General features: G+C 40.8%; 1 protein-coding gene across 1 annotated transcript in view; it reads left to right on the forward strand.

The window, feature by feature from the left end:
* rtn4rl1a (reticulon 4 receptor-like 1a) overlaps positions 1–17,951 on the forward strand; it is a 72,713-nt gene that overhangs the window by 48,949 nt on the left and 5,813 nt on the right. The window contains exon 2 of the mRNA XM_020618041.1: positions 10,197–10,273. Coding sequence (XP_020473697.1) covers positions 10,243–10,273 — 31 coding nt within the window. The 5' untranslated portion in view covers positions 10,197–10,242. The remainder of the gene's footprint in view (positions 1–10,196; positions 10,274–17,951) is intronic.

Here is a 17,951-nt window from a genome sequence, read left to right on the forward strand (position 1 = left end):
CAATTAGCGACTGGCAGTGTGCTCACTACAGCAGAGATGGCATCAACATTGTCAGGAGTGCAGTTGATGCTGCTGCTTGTATGCTGAGTGTGGATTCAGAGAGAGCTGTGTTAAATATTTCAGCTGACATCCTTGCAGGCATTTGTTGTACTGAGAGGGAGAGAGAGAGAGAGAGAGTTCATGTGTTTTACATCTGAAAGATGATGAGCATAGATCAAACTAAACCGAAATGGCAAAACGAGGTTCTAATTTTTGTTTTCCTTTGTAAATAAAAGCGACCGTGTGCTCAGATGGTGTGGTCTAAGATGAAGTGATGGAAAAACTGAGCAGATCCCAGAGTGATGTGATTTGGATCCCAGCTGAGTCCTGCACAGCAGCTGCACCAAGAGGGAAGAAGTCAATGTGGAAAAAGAAATCAGCTCTTAGCTGTTTTTTCTTTAAGCCCTCGTTTTACATGTGTTTTTCTTATCTCCTATATCAAATCTTTTCCATTCCTCACTGTGTTTACTCTCACTTAATAAGCACGAATCTGATCTATGCAAAAAGAGCCTGTGCGTGCCTCTTTTCTGTCTCAACAACAAGGTGGAGTCAGTCTCAAATACCACCACACAAAGCAGAGAGAGGCTGTAGATGTTTGCCTGGCTATTTTTACAGCTCTCCCCCTGTCATAATACGGTCAAGCTCAGTGTTTTGATGTGTACAATAAACTTCCCAGAGAAACACTGTAGGAGGTCTGTGTAATGCTGGGAGTGGCACAATGGGAAAACCAGCTTAGAAGCTTACAGCCAACACAGCTGTTAAAGACAAAACAACATGGAGCTGCACCGTCCTGCTCGCTACCAAGCATGGCAAGTCATGCGGCATAGCTTTCTCAGAACAGGTACGTGCATTTATGACCGACAATGAGCAAATTTGGTAAACACACAACAGAACTCAAACTTAACAGATTATTGTAGTGTCTATTCCTCTTGTTTACCCACTGCAAAAATGTGGAGACAAGACTAAATACGTTTTTACAGCTGTGTTAAAGGTCTGGCTAATTGAATGATTCGCTGTGTCTTTATCCATCTTTTCTAGGTGGATAATGACATTGCTTGGCAAGAGAGCATAAACAGGTGCCACAAGCTGCACCCCAGAGTCTTCTCATTTACACAGTTTCCTGTCTTACATTCTTGTGAAAATCTGAGTGTTTGCTTCATTATTCCAGTTATTTTTCCCTTCTGTCTCACCCCACCCATTCCTCTCTCTCTTTTTTTTTTATATCTCTTGTTGTCTAATCAGAATTTTTGGAGAAGAGAAGAGGGAATGTCTCCAGGAGATTTGAGAGGCCCGTAAAGCAAAGTGGCTCTCTTCCAAAGGCAGCTAAGAGGCTCAGGGGAGGATGGCAGTCGCCATCATCTTCGAGAACATGTGCCTCAAAGCAGTGACATGGTGTCAACAGTGAGAGTGGAGCACAGAGGAAAGAGGAGAAAACAAAAAAGCAAAGGGAGGGAGAACAGGAGAGAGGAAAAGAGAAAGAACTTGGTCAACTTGTCATCCATTATGGATTGCCTATTATTCATTCAGGCCCATCCTGCCTTCTGCTGTGCTGTTCTCCCTTCATAATCTTTATTCTCTTACTTAATCTTTGTGTGTCTGTCTCTAGGCAGAAAACCCACTGTGCAGTATTTTAGGATCTCCATAAGGGCAGCTCTGCCTCACACACTAAAGTGCAGTGGTGAGCCACTGAGCTTTGACTACAACACACATTGCAAATACATTAGACTTCATTTTAGAGAGTTGAAAAAAGCTGCCCAGAACAAAAGAACACAAAAACTTAACATGGACTTAAGCAAGGAAAAAGAACCTAAAGCTTCTATGTAGTAATAAAAACTAAATCAGTTTACTGCACATATCAGATGATGAGAACAAGTACTAAGATATTTAGCTTAAAAAAACTGAAGAATTTAAAATCTACCAAATTTGTAAATGCTCCATTGTCTCAGAAAGCAGGATTACATATAGTAAAACCAACCTAGTTCAATCTCACCTAATTAAATTTCTCACTTTATGGCAAAAATCCACATTTTACAGCCCTTAGTGTGGAGAACAGGCACTGGACATATGCAGTGTGGGTTTAACGGAAGATGGTTTGCTTAGGTGTAAATTAACACTGCATGAGCCAAGGACATAAAGGATATCTGCATCTCACCTACTCTACTTTTGTTTGTTTAGACCTTTTATATTAATGTACTGGAATGTGATCCAACACCAAAAGCTTCTTTTTCAAAAGTTACAAACAAGTGCATATTTGGCCAATAGCATAAAACAAACAAACAAAAAAACAAGCTGAACTGATCAAGGAGATATGACACTTAATGACCACATCTTAAAATGAGTGAGGAAATAGTTCTCCAATTACAATAAAAATGACTAGTATTATTTTACATTTTAAAGAATATTGACATACTACTGTATATCTGATATTTAAAACCAGGGTTTTCTCTGTGATTATCGGGAACCTGATTACCACCAATTTTGAACCTTTACTTTACATCCTTGTAAACTCCAGGAGGATTCTGAAGATTAGTCCATTTTGTCTCCCAGTATCCTACAGTTTTCTGGTGACCATGTAAATGTAGTCAGAGAGGAGACGTCGGTCCTGTCAGCAGTGTTCTATGGAGGTACTGTAGTCTCAATATGTGCACCAGAGTTTCCCAAACCCACTCATTCTAGATTGCTACTCTGTCAGACAGTTTTCATTCAGCTGTCTAATTAGAGTTGAAGTCAGTAGTTTACATACACTTAGGTTGAAGTCATTAAAACTGACTTTTTTTAACCACTCCACAGATGTCATGTTAACCAACTCTCATTTTGGAAAGTTGGTTAGGACATGTACTTTATGTATGACACAAGTAATTTTTCTGGATCTATAAAAAAAACTGTGGACCTCCAAAAGTCTGGTTCATTTTTGGGAGCAATGTCCAAACACCTGAAGGTGCCACATTCATCTGTACAAACAATACTACACAAGTATAAACACCATGGGACAACACAACCATCATACGAGTCAGGAAGGGGATGTGTTCTGTCTCCTAGAGATGAACGTACTTTGGTCTGAAAAGTACAAATCAATCCCAGAACAACAGAAAACTTACTGCAAATGTTGGATGGTTATTCTAAACTGCATATGTGGACTTCAAGAGTAGCCATAGCAACAATAATTAAAGGAGGTTGCACTTCATGGATAATCACAACTTGATACCAATGGGAATTAAAGTTATAATGAAGTGGAATAATCCTTTAAGATGAGTTGAAATTGACTACAGGCTTTTGCATTATTTCAGTCTATGCATCTTTTTTTTGTCGGAGCCTATCTCCTACCTTATGTGTGTACATGTTTGTGTGTATGTGGTTTGTCTCACCCTCCCAGCTGAGAAGTATTGTTGTTAATTACTTAGCTGTTGAGTGATGTGCGGGTGATCCCAGGGTCCTATGGGATGGGATGTAAATACCAGGTGTTGGGGGAAGTTCACGCACATGCGCTTGTGCAGCAGCATCTACGTGCCGGAGTGTGTCCATCCTGTTACGTGCATTCTGCAAAGTCAGAGTGTAATCGCTGTGTATGTTTTATAAGGGCCAACCAGACAGCGACAGACAATACACAGCACTACAGGTAAGAAATTCCTGTACGGTGAATACACTGAGCAGAGACTTCTGTGGTATTAAAGAAATAGACAAAATTCTAAATCCAATTTCCCAAATCTGCTCTACAGTCAGCAGGGAATAATTTTTTTTCCTGAGGACATTCAGTTGGCCACTCGTAGTTTTTTTCTACTTCTACCTGTCTGTTGGCACAAGCATCATACTGTACATTTGTGAAACAGGCAGAGGTCAGATGGACTCAAACAATGTGTGTGTGCGCTTTTGTTTTTAGATGCACACTGATGAATTTATTAACATCTGTACTGCGATCTGAGTGTTTTTGTACGCATATATCTCTGTGAGAGTGTCAGTGCATGTTAATAAGTGTACGTGTGTGTTCTCCTATTCTCAGCCCTGCAAGTGTTCATTTATGGTTTTCCAAACGTTTGTTTTTTTAATCTACTTCACTTCAAAAGAAGCACATGGAGAGCTGGGGGCCTTCTAGCATATGGGCTCTAATTGAGGCAGAGACAGACAAACAGATAAAGAGCAAGAGAGAAATTTGGGTTTGTGTCAGTGTGTGTGTGTGTGTGTGTGTGTGTACGATGTGGTGGGGGAGATGGTGGCATACAGTTTACCTCGGTGCAGTGAGACACTTTATCATCATGCAAAACCCTGCAGCAGAGAACAATTATTAACAACCTTGTATGTGTGTGTTTGTGTGTATTTGTCTTCAGGACCGCCATAAGCTGCCAGTAGAAAGTGGCATTTGTAAAATGCATGAGCGCACATGCAAAGACGCACACACACTGCCCACTAACCCTCTACTAGTTGGAGGGGAAATGACTAATATCTCTCTCTTTCTCATACACATACAGAGTATATACACACAAACATCTACATTAGCATTTATTCCCCAGTATAATTTATCACTCATTCTCCTCAGTAGGGCAGGGGGGACAGTATCAACTTTTTCTTTTTTTTCCAAATATGCTACACTGCGGAGTGAGTGTGGGTGTGTGTCTTTAAGTGTCAGCTCTGTGATAGACTGGCGACCTGCCCAGGATGGACCTCGCCTCTCGCCCAGTGTCAGATGAGATTGTTCCAGTCCCCCTTCCATGACCCTTTTCAGGATAAATGGTATAAATAATGGATAGATGGATGGATTCTACACTGAGAAATGTGTTGTTTGTTTAACACAGTAAGCTCCTCAAATACATGTACTTCATTATGTGTTCGACACAAATCAGCAGCACAGCAATCTGAAATACCATTTAAAATATGTCCTTTTTCCATGCTGGACACTACCCACGATTGGACTGAAACCAACCATTTTCATTATCAATTTATTCACCAATTATTTTCTCAGATTTTTTTTTTTGATAAAATGTCTGAAAATAGTGAGAAATGCACATTATAATTTCTCAGGAGGCAACATAGCTACATTTCTTGTTTTGCCAGCAGACTAAAACCTAAAAGTATCACAGAGTTTACTATTATGCATGACAAGGAAAAGGAACAAAGAACACTGAAACCAAACATCCGTCTATCAGCTATACTGTTTATCCTGAAGAGGGCTGTGGGGGGTGCTGGAGCCAATCCCAGCTGAACTGATTGAGAGGCAGGGTACGCTTTGGACAGGTCACAAGTCTATCACAGGGCTGACACTTTAGATCCACCAATCAACTTAAGCTGCATAAGGATAATCACCTTTATTTGGCCAAGTATGTTACACACAAGGAATTTGTTTCTGGTACAGAACCGAGGCAGCCATCTGCGGCGCCAACTCAACCGATGGCTCTAACCATCGGGGTCTTGCCCAAGGACACTTCGACACGTGGACTGCAGGCACCGTGATTTGAGCCTCCGACCCTCCAGTTGGGAGACGTCTGCTCTACCCACTGAACCACAGTTGAGGGAGAGAAGCTGCCTGTCTTTAGACTGGGAGGAAGCCAGAGCACCCGAAGAGAACCAACACAGGCACAGGGGCAACATGCAAACACCACACAGAAAGGCCCCGGGTCGGCCCAAGCTCGAACACGGAACCCTCTTGCTGTGAGGTGGCAGCACTAACCATCACGGCTGAAACTAAACATTTGGCAGAAAATGACTGACATGATTAATCAACAGTGAGAACAATTTCAGAATAATTGATTAATCCTCTAACAGCTTCTATAAAGTTTAAATATTAAAACTTAGGCGCCTCATTATAGGAAGAAGATGCTTTGAAATATGATGATGGTGCATAGTCAGGAGCTGTGTGGCAGTAAAGTTAAAAAGCCAAATTTCTATCTCCTCTAACCTTTTCCGTGATCACTCATTTTAAATGTCAATATAACTGATTACATGGCACAGCTGTTGTCATTCATTTGCAATCATAAAATGAATATTTCATTGATGCCTTGGTGCAGCAGCACAGTAAATACTGGTTGCCTGTACTTAATAAGTAGTTTATGAGAATGACCACATTGTGAGTTCAGCTGTATTGAAGCAATGTAGATGATTATGGTGAGCAAAGAGGAACAGAAGGAAGGTTCAACCGACTTAGGCTGTGATCAAGTGTTTTGTCATTTGCCAACACAAAAAGGGTGTTAAACAAAAAAGAGATGCAGCAGTTTTCCATATGATCAGGCTCAAAAACAAAGTTAAAGAATCTCACACACAGAGAGAGAAACAAATCCACACGCACACACTATCAATTTCCACTAATTCTGTCTTGCACATACAGACACATCACATCACCCATTTTTAAAAAAATCCTGAAATGCACCACTTCACAAATGAAGCATCAGAATTCAGAGTCACACTGCACAGGTCAACCCAGTCAGAGGAGTAGAGGAGGAGGAGATGGAGGACGAAGAGGAGGAGGAAGAGAAGGAGAAGCACTGGAGACAGAGTGAAGGGAGCGGTCAGAGGAAGATGGCTCAAAATGAGTGAGAAATTGAAAGGATTATGTAGCCAAGGAGAAGCTGGATGCAGTGGATGGACATACTGTACCGAGTTGAGAAGGAGGATATGCTGTAGCCAGAGTTATGAATTCATAATTCATTTCCAACCAGTGTGTGCATCTGTATGTGTGTGAGAGAGGTTTAAGTGTGATGTACAATATATGTGTGTGTGTGTGTGGGATGATGTGTTTATGAAAGCATGCAAGTAGGACAAGTTTGTGGGAGCAGTGCGGGCTTCTGAGCATATAACCATGGATGTAGTGTTGTGTGTGTGTCTGCGGGGGTTACACTGCAGCGTACTGATGTGTGTATATTAGTATGGGTGTGTTCATGTGTGCCTATGAATGGATGTTTTTATGTTTCTGTGTGTGGCCTTGAGAAAGAAAATCAAACCATTTCTGGAGTTGTGATGGGCGCTGTTGCTCCTCTGCTGGAACAGATCAGGGACACAATGCACTGGAGGTACGCTTCTCTCCCCATGACTCGCTGCAGGTGCAGGAGACAGTGGCGTCACAATGCCTCAATTAAAATGTCTGAAATCCTGAATCACTACTCATGTTGAAGAGCCTGTGTCCATGCATATGTATGTACTCATATGGCTATACACCATCAGGACCAAATTCACTTTTATACTATGGGAGTGAGGACATTCTGGCCAGTCCTCAGTTTATGATACACCTTTAAAGGGCTGTCTCAGGCAGTCCTGCACAGGTCTGATTTTGCAAGCCTGCACTCGCAAAGCTGCGTATTAGACCCCCACCCATTAGCCCACAGTTGTCTCTAAATAAAATCCAAACATGACCCATCCCGTTAATGTAAGAGCCGTGACCCGACCCATACCTGTAATTAAAACAGGCTTTAAGCTACGCGGCCACTCATTTTAAAGTGCTCGAGAGTTGTGTTCTTGGAAAAGTAGCCTATCTGTAGACTGATGCAGCACCTAGGCTACTGCAGCTCTTTCCTTAGTGATGAGGTGCCTAGCTTGTAGCTATCAAATGCTAACATTTTTGGCACTTTTAACAGGCAGTACAGGAATAAGCGGTACAGATAATGGATGGATGGACAGTTTCCCACCATATCCTATCATCTGGATGGAAATCTTCCTTTGGCCAGGCTACATAAAATGTATTATTTTCTTACTATGATGTTTACATTTATAGTTTGTTCACAACAAAAATACAGCAAAAATTTAAGTTGTGTATTGCCTCTTCCTAGGTCCAAATAGGATATGTTATGATTTACAGTGAGCATCTACAGTTTGGTTCAAATTGTTTTCTTGCTGAGTCACCACTGAAATCCAGTGTAACTTCGGTAAATCTGTGGCAGGTCTTACAGAGAGGAGCAGGCTACAAACTTTACAGAGTCACGTTTCAATCCTACAGGCGGTGAGTATTTTACAACTTCTATATTCTTATCTCATTAAAAATAAAACAGGACCTCCAAACTGGGACAGCAAAAAAGATTCATGATCAAAATGAAGTGACAGGTGAGAAAAAGAGAGAACACAAACTCACAGGAACCACAGAGGAAAACAAAGGGGCCATTATAACAAAATAGAAAACAGAAGAAGATGAAACATTTCCAGATGAGTCTAACTTTCACAGAAGCCAAACATCATGACTGATGGCGTTGTTTAACCAGTAACCTTCAGAGTAGCCAGATCCGATGACTGGTCGACGGAGTTCCACCGACATGCTCTTCCTTCCATGCTGCTTCATCAATCTCTCTTTAGCTGATGGAGAAAAGCTGACACCTCCTTCTGTTCTCACCTCATACATCCTTTCCCTTCCTTCCACCGGCCTCATATTTCCTGACTGATGTCTCCTCTGTGCCATTTCTCTGTCATTCCACCTGGATGTATTTTCCTCCAGTGACATGGTGTGAAAAATGTCAACAAGAAAATTCAGGCTGAAGGGGAAGTGTAGCACTTTGCTACACTAATCTCATGCTAATGGTGTTGTGAAAACAGCTGAACTGCTGCCAGTTGAAAGCTATTAGAAACAGTTCAGTTTGACAACCTGGATTTAGATGGAGGGGCTTGATCCAGCAATTTCATTCCAGCACAGTATACTGTATATGTAGTTGTGCTCTCAAGTCATTAATCATTGTGTTACTGTAGGTCTCGCATTTGTCAGCTGCTGGATAACTCATTTTGGAACGAAACCGACTGCATCAAGTGGTGACAGTTCTATAGTGCTTAAAATCATTCTCCACGGGGAGCCCGTTTATGGAAAGAACTGATGCCAGCCCCCACCCCACCCCCTGTGACTGGCTCAGTCAAAGGCGAGTTTGCAGTTACAACATGTTATGTGATAAAACAGCCTGGTGACAGATGATCCCTCGGACATGTCGCTGCACTGAATTCGCTCTTTGCGCTTGTCATTTTGAATATTTGGACATGTAACCCTTCATTTCACCCATTCGCCTTCTGCCTCCTTCCTCTTTTGTTTTCCTTCAATCTGCGCGCCTCTGATTTACAAGCATGACTGAAATTTCTCGCTCTGAGAGCCTCAGAAGCAAATACTGTGGAAACAAGGTGCAAGAACACAGACAGTCACTGCTATGAAAGATTTATGCAATAATAAGTCCTGATGTACTTTTAACAGTCTTTGTAATAGAGACAGATGGGAAGCTAAACAAACAACAGGGAGGAGAGCGGAGGAGGGTGACAAAGGGTGATTCATACCTGCAGTGTACAGAAAAGGGAATGATTTAGTCACAAGAACAGGAAGAGAGATTTTCCTTGTGCTGGGGGAACTGGACAAATGAAGAGAAGGACCAGCTCGCCCCCAGCTTGCACTTTTTCTTCTTCCTCTCATTGGCTTTTTGGACAGGCTCATTTCTTGCCACTGTCCACTGAGGATATCTGCCAAAAAAACATTCCAGATCCAGTGATGGCAAGACACAGGGGGGCAGCCAGCGCTCAGCAACAACTACTGCGGAGTGTGTTGACGCAAACATACAGAAACACACACGCACACACATTCATACAGACCATCTCAGCAGATGTCTTCAGACAGATCAGGGTCAATCAGCTGTGAGCTTCCTGTGATTGATGTCTATTTGCTGCACTGGGCATATACAGTACATCTATGTATTAGTGACGGCATGCATGCTTGTTTGTGTGTTATTGTTCTGAAGAGTACATTTCCACTGTTGCTCGTTTTTAGTCACTTTTTTTTTAACAGAATACCTGCAGAATTTTCACCTAGATTTTACATTCCCATGAACCTAAACATTATGCTTTTGGGTTTGAGAGGACTCAAACAGAGAGCCCCGTTTACGGTAACTGGTGAGCAATTGTTGCAGCTCAGATACTCGTAATACTTCTGGTAATATACTGTGAAAAGAAAAAAGGTGAGATAATGCAAATGGCTGTGCATCTGAGTATCTCTTAATTCCAAAATAAACCTTTGTGCTGCAAATTGCCATTCTTAAATCTATAATACGTTTACAGTGAACATTATGTATCTGTGTTGATTAAGGAGCTTCCTATGTCCTTGCGTGCCTGAATGAATTAGTTTTTGATGCCTGAGGAGAAGGTTCAACACCTCCTTATCAAGGTCTAAACATGGACTATTTCCCACTGACACGTCACCCTGTCTGTCTGTGTTATCGTCATAGTTTCAGTGAGGCAGGACGAGAAGGAGAGCAGCGGCGGCAGTACAGTATGCATGTACACATCCTTCTGCCACTAATAGGTAGGAGTTAAATAGGGAAAACTGTGACCTGCATCACTTGATTATGCATGTGGAGAGTCAGTGGATGTGTGTATATAGGAGGGAGAGGCGGGCAAAGTTTTTCTGAGTATAATTAGAGCTTGATTAGTGTTGAGATAAGCTTAGCCTTTCAAATGACCCAATTACTGCATGCAAAGAGGCTAGAGGTTATTTTTGCATTTTTCTCCCTCTCTGACACACACACACACACACACAGTGTCTCTGCCTCTCTGTCTCCTTCCTCCACACACACAGACAGGTATGCGCTCACCCTGATCCGAGTTGAGTGGGTGTATAATTTAATGGGCCAGTATGTTGTGTGCTCAACAGATGTCAAGATGTTGGTCCAGGGGCCGAGGGGGGTGCAGCAGAGAGTCAGACCACTGAGAGTATCAGGCAGTGGAAAATAGACCACACAGGCCCCACGCTAATTACAAAAATACCTAGAAATACCTTGGAAGATAGCTTTCAAGCAGGTCATCTCAGATTTGTTAAACAGATGAAGTTCCACTGAAAGTGCCTCATGATAATGAACATTGATTTTTCTCTCAACTTTAAGCACGTTAATTCCCTGCTGGAGAAAGGTGGAGAACACAGCTGTGCTGAAGATACTGATGCTAAAGAGTTAGCAGTTTCTTATTATAACACAAACTTTATAAGACTTCAGTGTTTTAACAATGGCTGTTTTCTATACTAAACCATATCGTAAGGTTTCGAACTCCATCCTGATGGCAACCAATGATGTTCATGCTTCTGTATGAACATCAGCTTGCTTAAAGTCACAATACATAACTTTTTCACATTAAAATAACAACCTCAAAATCATTTTGATGGCAGACCAATGTCTAATAAGGTGAATGGCAGCTCTCCTGTTGCCACTGTGTGCCCAGATCATCTGTTACTGCACTATGTAACTTTGGGTGAGCGTCCCTCCCACCTCACATGATAGCTGCATTTTCCTTTATGGCACCAGACCCTTCTGCAAGCTCAGTATTCTTACATACAGAGACGAAACCCTGGGCCTTTATTGCATTTTTATTAGAGTGTTAATATGAGTGAGTGCTCCTTATGAGACCAAGCTAACTCTATTAGAAGGCAGCTACATCTCGTTCAGAGCACAGTAGTCTGTTGGTGAGGATGCCGGTGTTCCAGTTGCACATTAAGAGTACTATGTGTCCTCCAATCCTCAGGAGTCTGGACTAAAGCTTGGACTTACTAACTTGCTGCAATCACCTACTGTGATTAACAAGCTGTGCAACAGGACATGGACTAAAGCACACACGCAGCAGTACTCAGGACAGCGTATAGTCAGAAGACATCTGTCCCATAGACCTACATTTATATGGCTATGATCTATCCAGCTAAAATGTGTTTAAAAACAACACACACACACACACACACAACACACCCCCAGAACTAGAGCATCACCAGAGCCCAGCAACAGCCAAGAAGAAGCGGAAAGGGGAGAGCAAAAGACCAGACAAGAATAAATATCAGACTGGGTTTTACTCATTGGCAAGAGCTAAAAATAACCCTGTCAGGGTTACTAACTGCTAATAGCTACTGCCCTGACATTAGCTGTAGACATCTGCTAACACCACAACAGAGTGTACTTCTCTGTTAATGTTATTTATGAAATACTTTAACGTAGGCTCCAACACTGTCGATGTCACCCCGCCTCACAGAAATGTCGTTTTTTTTTCCAGGTGTAAAAAGTCATCCACCCCCATCACCAAAATAAATTAATCAATCTGAGCCCAGAAAGTTTTGTCAGTCTTTGTGCAGCCTAACAAACCCATCTCAGCCATCTTGTAATAAATTGCACTTCCCAATTATGTGTAATAAGAGCCTATATCATGTCCAACAACGTTTCATTCCATTATACACATCCACATTCAAACCCTTCAAAAATACAAGCAGCATTTCAGTAAAACTAACAATCCATTATTCTTTATGACTGTTCATCTTTGATGCCACAATAAATTTAAAATAAATCCTGTAATATTACTTTGTCGTCTTTCATGGTTCAGTAATAGCTTCATCTTATAAACAAATGCACATGTACCACTGTCTATGAGGAGCAGGGATGAAAGCGCAACTAGTATTTACAACAACTGGGTGCAACTCAATAACACTCAGCAACTGTAGGGGGAGACAAGCTGCCAGGTTATCCAGTGAGCTCTTCATTGCCATTTATCTGACACTGCAGGTTTGCAAGCAAGGACAATTTTCAAAATGATGTTGTGTTCAAGGACAACATCCAAAGTTTGAAAGCCAGGTGTTGAAAATCCTATATACCTGACCTATAAAATCTCAGAAACTAGTGGGAAAATACAATGTCTTCAAACTGTGCTCTCTGACCAGCAGTCAAAATCTAAACACTTATTCTCATTTAAAAAAAAAACTGCAAATAGAATCTGTTTGTCATTTTTGCTTCAGACATATGCCATGAATAATTAACACAATAACAATTCTAAAGCTTGTCCCAAATTGTACATGGAAGAAAACATGGATACAACACAAAAAAAAATCAAAGTAATACATTTAAAACAGTATTTTGATAAATTTTAATGTGTAAACTCTCCAGCAGTTTTGTTCTTACACTGCTCTGCAAACAGATAGAATCAAGGATCAAGGCAGGAATCTACTATCATGTTTGTTTACAGAAACAGCTGTTACTGCTACTCTGCCCATTCAGCCAGTGATTTCTTTGTAAGCTTTGTTTGGGGTCAAAGAAGTGGGTTTTTACACTAAATAAAAGAAACTTTGACGATTACTCCTAGGTCACAGAAAATCAGAGCCGGCAGCACTGACGACCTGATTTATCTCCAATACGAAGATGAATGTAATGGTGAAGTAGTAGAGTATATTGCATGAAAAAGGAGGCTTATATACTGCAGAGATGTTTCAGCTGTGTCTTTGAGGCCATTTAAAATCTCTCATTAACTCTGCCAGAGATTTATCACCATTTGAATGAGCAATGGTAAATGATCTTTGGGATTATGCTAAGCTAAATCAACTACCAACAACAGAGGAGCAGAAGCTATACTGGATGTTTGAGCTAGCTGTCTCCCCCCTGCACTCTGATCTCATGCTTATTTCTCTCCTTTTTCAGCCTGTTTTGCTCTTGCTTTAATTTGTTTATTTTTTCTGGTTAAATCCTGCCACTGCTGCTTAATTAGGGTTGATTGTGTCTGTATGCACCTGCGGCCTGCGTGTGTTTACCTTGATGCGCAAGAGAATACGTGTTTTAGTGTGACTAAATGTTCTCTCTCTGCAAGTGCAAGTGTGTTATGTGTAATCAATTTGCATGTGATTATCTGACTCCTCTCACAGAAGGTCAGAATTAGTTGGGAGTTTATTGGAAGTTATGGTGCAGAGCAGACAGACCTTTAAACATCTAACTATATAACAGGCTTTGCTTTGCACAAGATCCCTGTCATACCCATCATCCGTTTTTAGCTAAAGGTCTCACTTGCTCTGCTGTCCTTCCCTCCCACATGGCCATGCTGAGCCAGTCTTCCCTAGCCTCGGCTTTCATGTTTTAAGAGCTCCTCGTTCCCTTTGAGTATGATATGGCCCATTCCTCCCCTCACTGCCTCCCCTGCTTTCCTCTTCCATTCCCTCCTCTGCTACCTTCTCTTGTGTTTGCCAGAGTGAGTGACAGGTGTCTCCTCCAGATGCCATGTTGTAGTTGGGAGACAGCTGTGACAATGGCCTGACAAGCAGAATGTCTATGTGCCTGTGTTTTTTTTTATCTTTTATGCCTGTTTGTTACTGTGCACACATGATGACTGGTGTGGAAGGATGGCAGAGAGGCAGAAGAGGGAGATGGCTCTTGTAATTGAACCCTGGCTGTGCTTGATGAAGCTTTCAACAAATATCTAACAGGGAGGCTAAGATGAAAATTTAGACAAGCAGTGGGAAACAGATGCAGGCAGAGACACAGAGCAAAAGAGAGAGAGTCTGAAACGGACTGGTATAAAGTGAAAGCCACACCTGTACAAACCCAGAGGACAAAAGGACACCATTCATCACCCATGTAATTATCATCCAATCAGGCTGAAACTTGAGCAGCAAAATCTTTGACTGTAGACAGTACAATATCACTTTTCAGAGGCTCCCATTACATGATGTAGTCAGAAGTATGTGGACACTCCTCTCTATATATAATATTTTTGTCTTTGGGTCTGAGGGCTGTTTTCCATGGCTTGGATGGGACCCCGGCTAGCCGTTCTTAATAATGTTCCTAATATTCTCACCCTCTCATGTATGTAGCTGGGGAGGAAAAACACACATCTCTAATATGAAGTAGTCCGGTACAACACCACAACAATAAACATCTAATTGAATTTATACATTTATGGCAATTTCACCAAAAACAAACATTTTGAGCTTCATAAACACAGATGCTAAGGTGGATGTGTTTGCGCTGAATTGCATACAATTGTACAGGGTGTACCTAATAAAGTGGCCAGTGAGTGTATATCATGTATCACCATTCAGCCTAAAAATACTGGGATATGATTTTTGGTCCATATCACACACACACAGAATTTGGTTTGTCCTGCATTAATTAAAAGGAGGGGGCCTCTGGGGTGCCCCACTGTAACAGTTTAATACCCATGGTAATATACTGTGTTTATATGCACTAAGGTTCACAGTCATTTTGGAGAATTATGGTGTGATATGCTATTCATATTAGGTGAGATGAGTATTGTAGAAAATATTTCTTTCATTTAACTGCTCTCTTTTTCACTTTTCCCTTGGTCAAGTAATCAACTTTGCCAATTTGATTACCACGATCAAACATAAGACAATTAAGCTGCAGCTCACCTGCTCTCCATCTTTGTTCAACAGACCACCTGGCTAACAAGAATCACTAAAAATAGCTCAATATTAAGAGGTTGTTAGGTATCAAATGAGCTTTAAAACATTACGCCCCTTCACCAGAGACTCACACGAGACACAAATCACTTTAATGGAAACTAACACTGATTCATTTCCCTATTTGACTAGTAGCATATGAAGAAATGCATCATGAAGAATCACTGGCGAAACAGATTTTTATGTAACTTGACGCTCCTTACTGGGAGCTGTTACAGGTTTGAGACTTGGCTTAATGTCAGCTTGATGCTTTGCCTAATTACTGATTTGCAATTAGTTATCTATTTATATATGCACGGCTGTGCTGGTGCAGTGGAGCTGAAGGCAGTCAACAATCTGCAGGAGTAAATCCATGGATGTGCTGACTTGGAGTTAAGTGCTTGAAAACATTTATAAACATTTGAAAACAAGGTATCAAGAAGCTGTTGCTGTTGCAGGTTTGGAGAGTTTCTCTCACTGGTGCTGAAAACAACACAAAAAAGTTAAACATTCATGGATTGTATACTGTAAATTTTTTACACTGTTCACCGTTTTTCCACCTCAAAAACAGGCTAACACGTCTAAGTGTACTAAGAATTACAGTTTTCAGTGTTTACTAGGGGAAAAAAAGCAATCACATGTCTGGCAAAGTGGATGATGGTAGGAGATTTACTGCCCCGGGTGTCAGGAGCCATATGGCAGTCAGCAGCTTTGCTATCTAATATCATTACTTCCATCTCTAAATCTGAAACTTTACACACTCAAAGTTAATCTGCAAAAAAAAAAGAAGTACAAAATTTTGCACACACTTTCCTCAAAATGGCTCAAATGTGTACATGTGTAGGGATTTTCATTTTCCCCAAACATACCACAGCTAGGGATTTTCATTTTCCCCAAACATACATGTAGGCTACACACTGTACTGCACAATAAATAGCAGAGAGATGTGATTGCAAAGTGCAGAGGGGAGAAAGAAGAATGTCAGATATAAAGTAATAATGAAAATACAAAGAAAAAAGACTCAGGGGGAAGCAAAAGCAATTGAAAACTAACATCAGAGGCTCTATCACAGATAGGCCTAGTGTCAAACAGACTCATGCTGAAGTGGGAAAAGTAGGAACACCCTATTGTTTAACAGTGTAAACGTGCACTAACAACTGACAACACCATATGATGCTCAACTTTTTACAGAACCACTGATGTGTAGAGCACTCTACCAAGATATGAAAACCCCTACTCATCAGTGATGTTTTCTTTGTTTCTATCTACACTGTAGATCAAGAGTCGTGTTGTAACGAGTCCAAACACCCAGCACTGTGAGAGCATTTTTGCAGTTCTGGTTCCCTCGCCCTGAAGCCAATGGTTTAAAGGTCTTTGGACAAAGGCCAAAAAATGTCACTTTTTTTTCTATGGAATAAAATATAGTATCAGTAAATACACCACTGGTGATTTTTTTATGCTTTTACATGTCTTAAAAAAGGAGGCTGCTAACAAGTGGCTACATGAGACTACAGAGGCTGTCTGGGATTTTACATCATCACACGGAGACTCATCTACTCACTAGTCCGCCTTTACAACCTTGTTATTGTTAAACTCACGCACTTGCAAACTATTCGTACTGGCATAGCCATGATCACTAGCTAGATCAGGTCACACTAAGAGGAAAGGATTTTGTAGAAGACATAAGCACTATAAATCATATTACAAGCTGGAAGCTGGAGTGGTGACGCTTTGTGCGTCTGCTGATTGGATTTGGGCTTCAAAAATCATAAAAGTGAGCGTCAGTTGTGAAGATTATGTTGCTGAACAAAATGTGTAAGTGTCATAAACCTATGTTTGTCACAGAGCTTATTTTGTGCAATAATCCAAAAGGCTATGGAACACTCCCACTGGCCTTTTGTCAAGGGAATGGTGATGTTCACTTAACAGCAAAGTAAAGCTAAACTGCCACTTGAAATACAAGTTAGAAGTTCAGAGTACATAAAATAGTAAAACTTGAGGCAAATGTTTTCAGCAAGCTCCTGTTTAGCTAAGAAAATACAGCTAAGGCAACACTATCAAGTGATTCTCACAGTAACAAAAACAAGGACACAAGGTCACAAATACATATAGACACGCATATACAGCAGCTATGGTTTTACACATTCACGTACACAAAGTAGTAAATAGTAGCTTTACAGCTAATTAAGAGACAGCAGGCAGGACAGAGCAGCATATGAAGATAAAGCTGTGGAGGAAAAGGAAGTGTAAATGTTCTGGAGGAAGGAGACACAGGAGGAAGAGCAGGAAAGAACAGAGGAATAAAATCATTTTGATACCCTGAAGGTCTAGATCCACACTGTATATTAAAGCTTAAAACAACAGTGTTTCACAAATAGACTGTGAGAAAAAAGGTGATGGGGAGGAAAGGGAAAAGTCTAGGTTAGACTGGAGTGGCATAAAGAATTCTTCAGCATATGTATTAATAATAAATGTGAATTATTCATTGTTTAATATTAATTATTCAACTCTCCTCCAACCCAACAAACCTACAGGATCAGCGCAAATATGTAGCATTTGAAGCAAAAGATCTCTTACTAACAAGATGATACCACTATTCCAAGCCATGCCATTAGCCTAAGTGAATATAATAAATAAATAAATTTAATAGACACTTTGTAAATAATGTTCACCATAAAAATGTTTTGTTTTACTCACACATCTTAGAAATGTTTGTTTTTCATGTTTCATGCATTGATTGTATTCCATTTTAAATGATGCTTATTCGTTATTCACAATTAGTAAAAACAATACA

Source organism: Monopterus albus, unplaced genomic scaffold (assembly GCF_001952655.1).
Source record: "Monopterus albus unplaced genomic scaffold, M_albus_1.0 scaffold199.1, whole genome shotgun sequence".
NCBI classification, from domain to species: domain Eukaryota; kingdom Metazoa; phylum Chordata; class Actinopteri; order Synbranchiformes; family Synbranchidae; genus Monopterus; species Monopterus albus.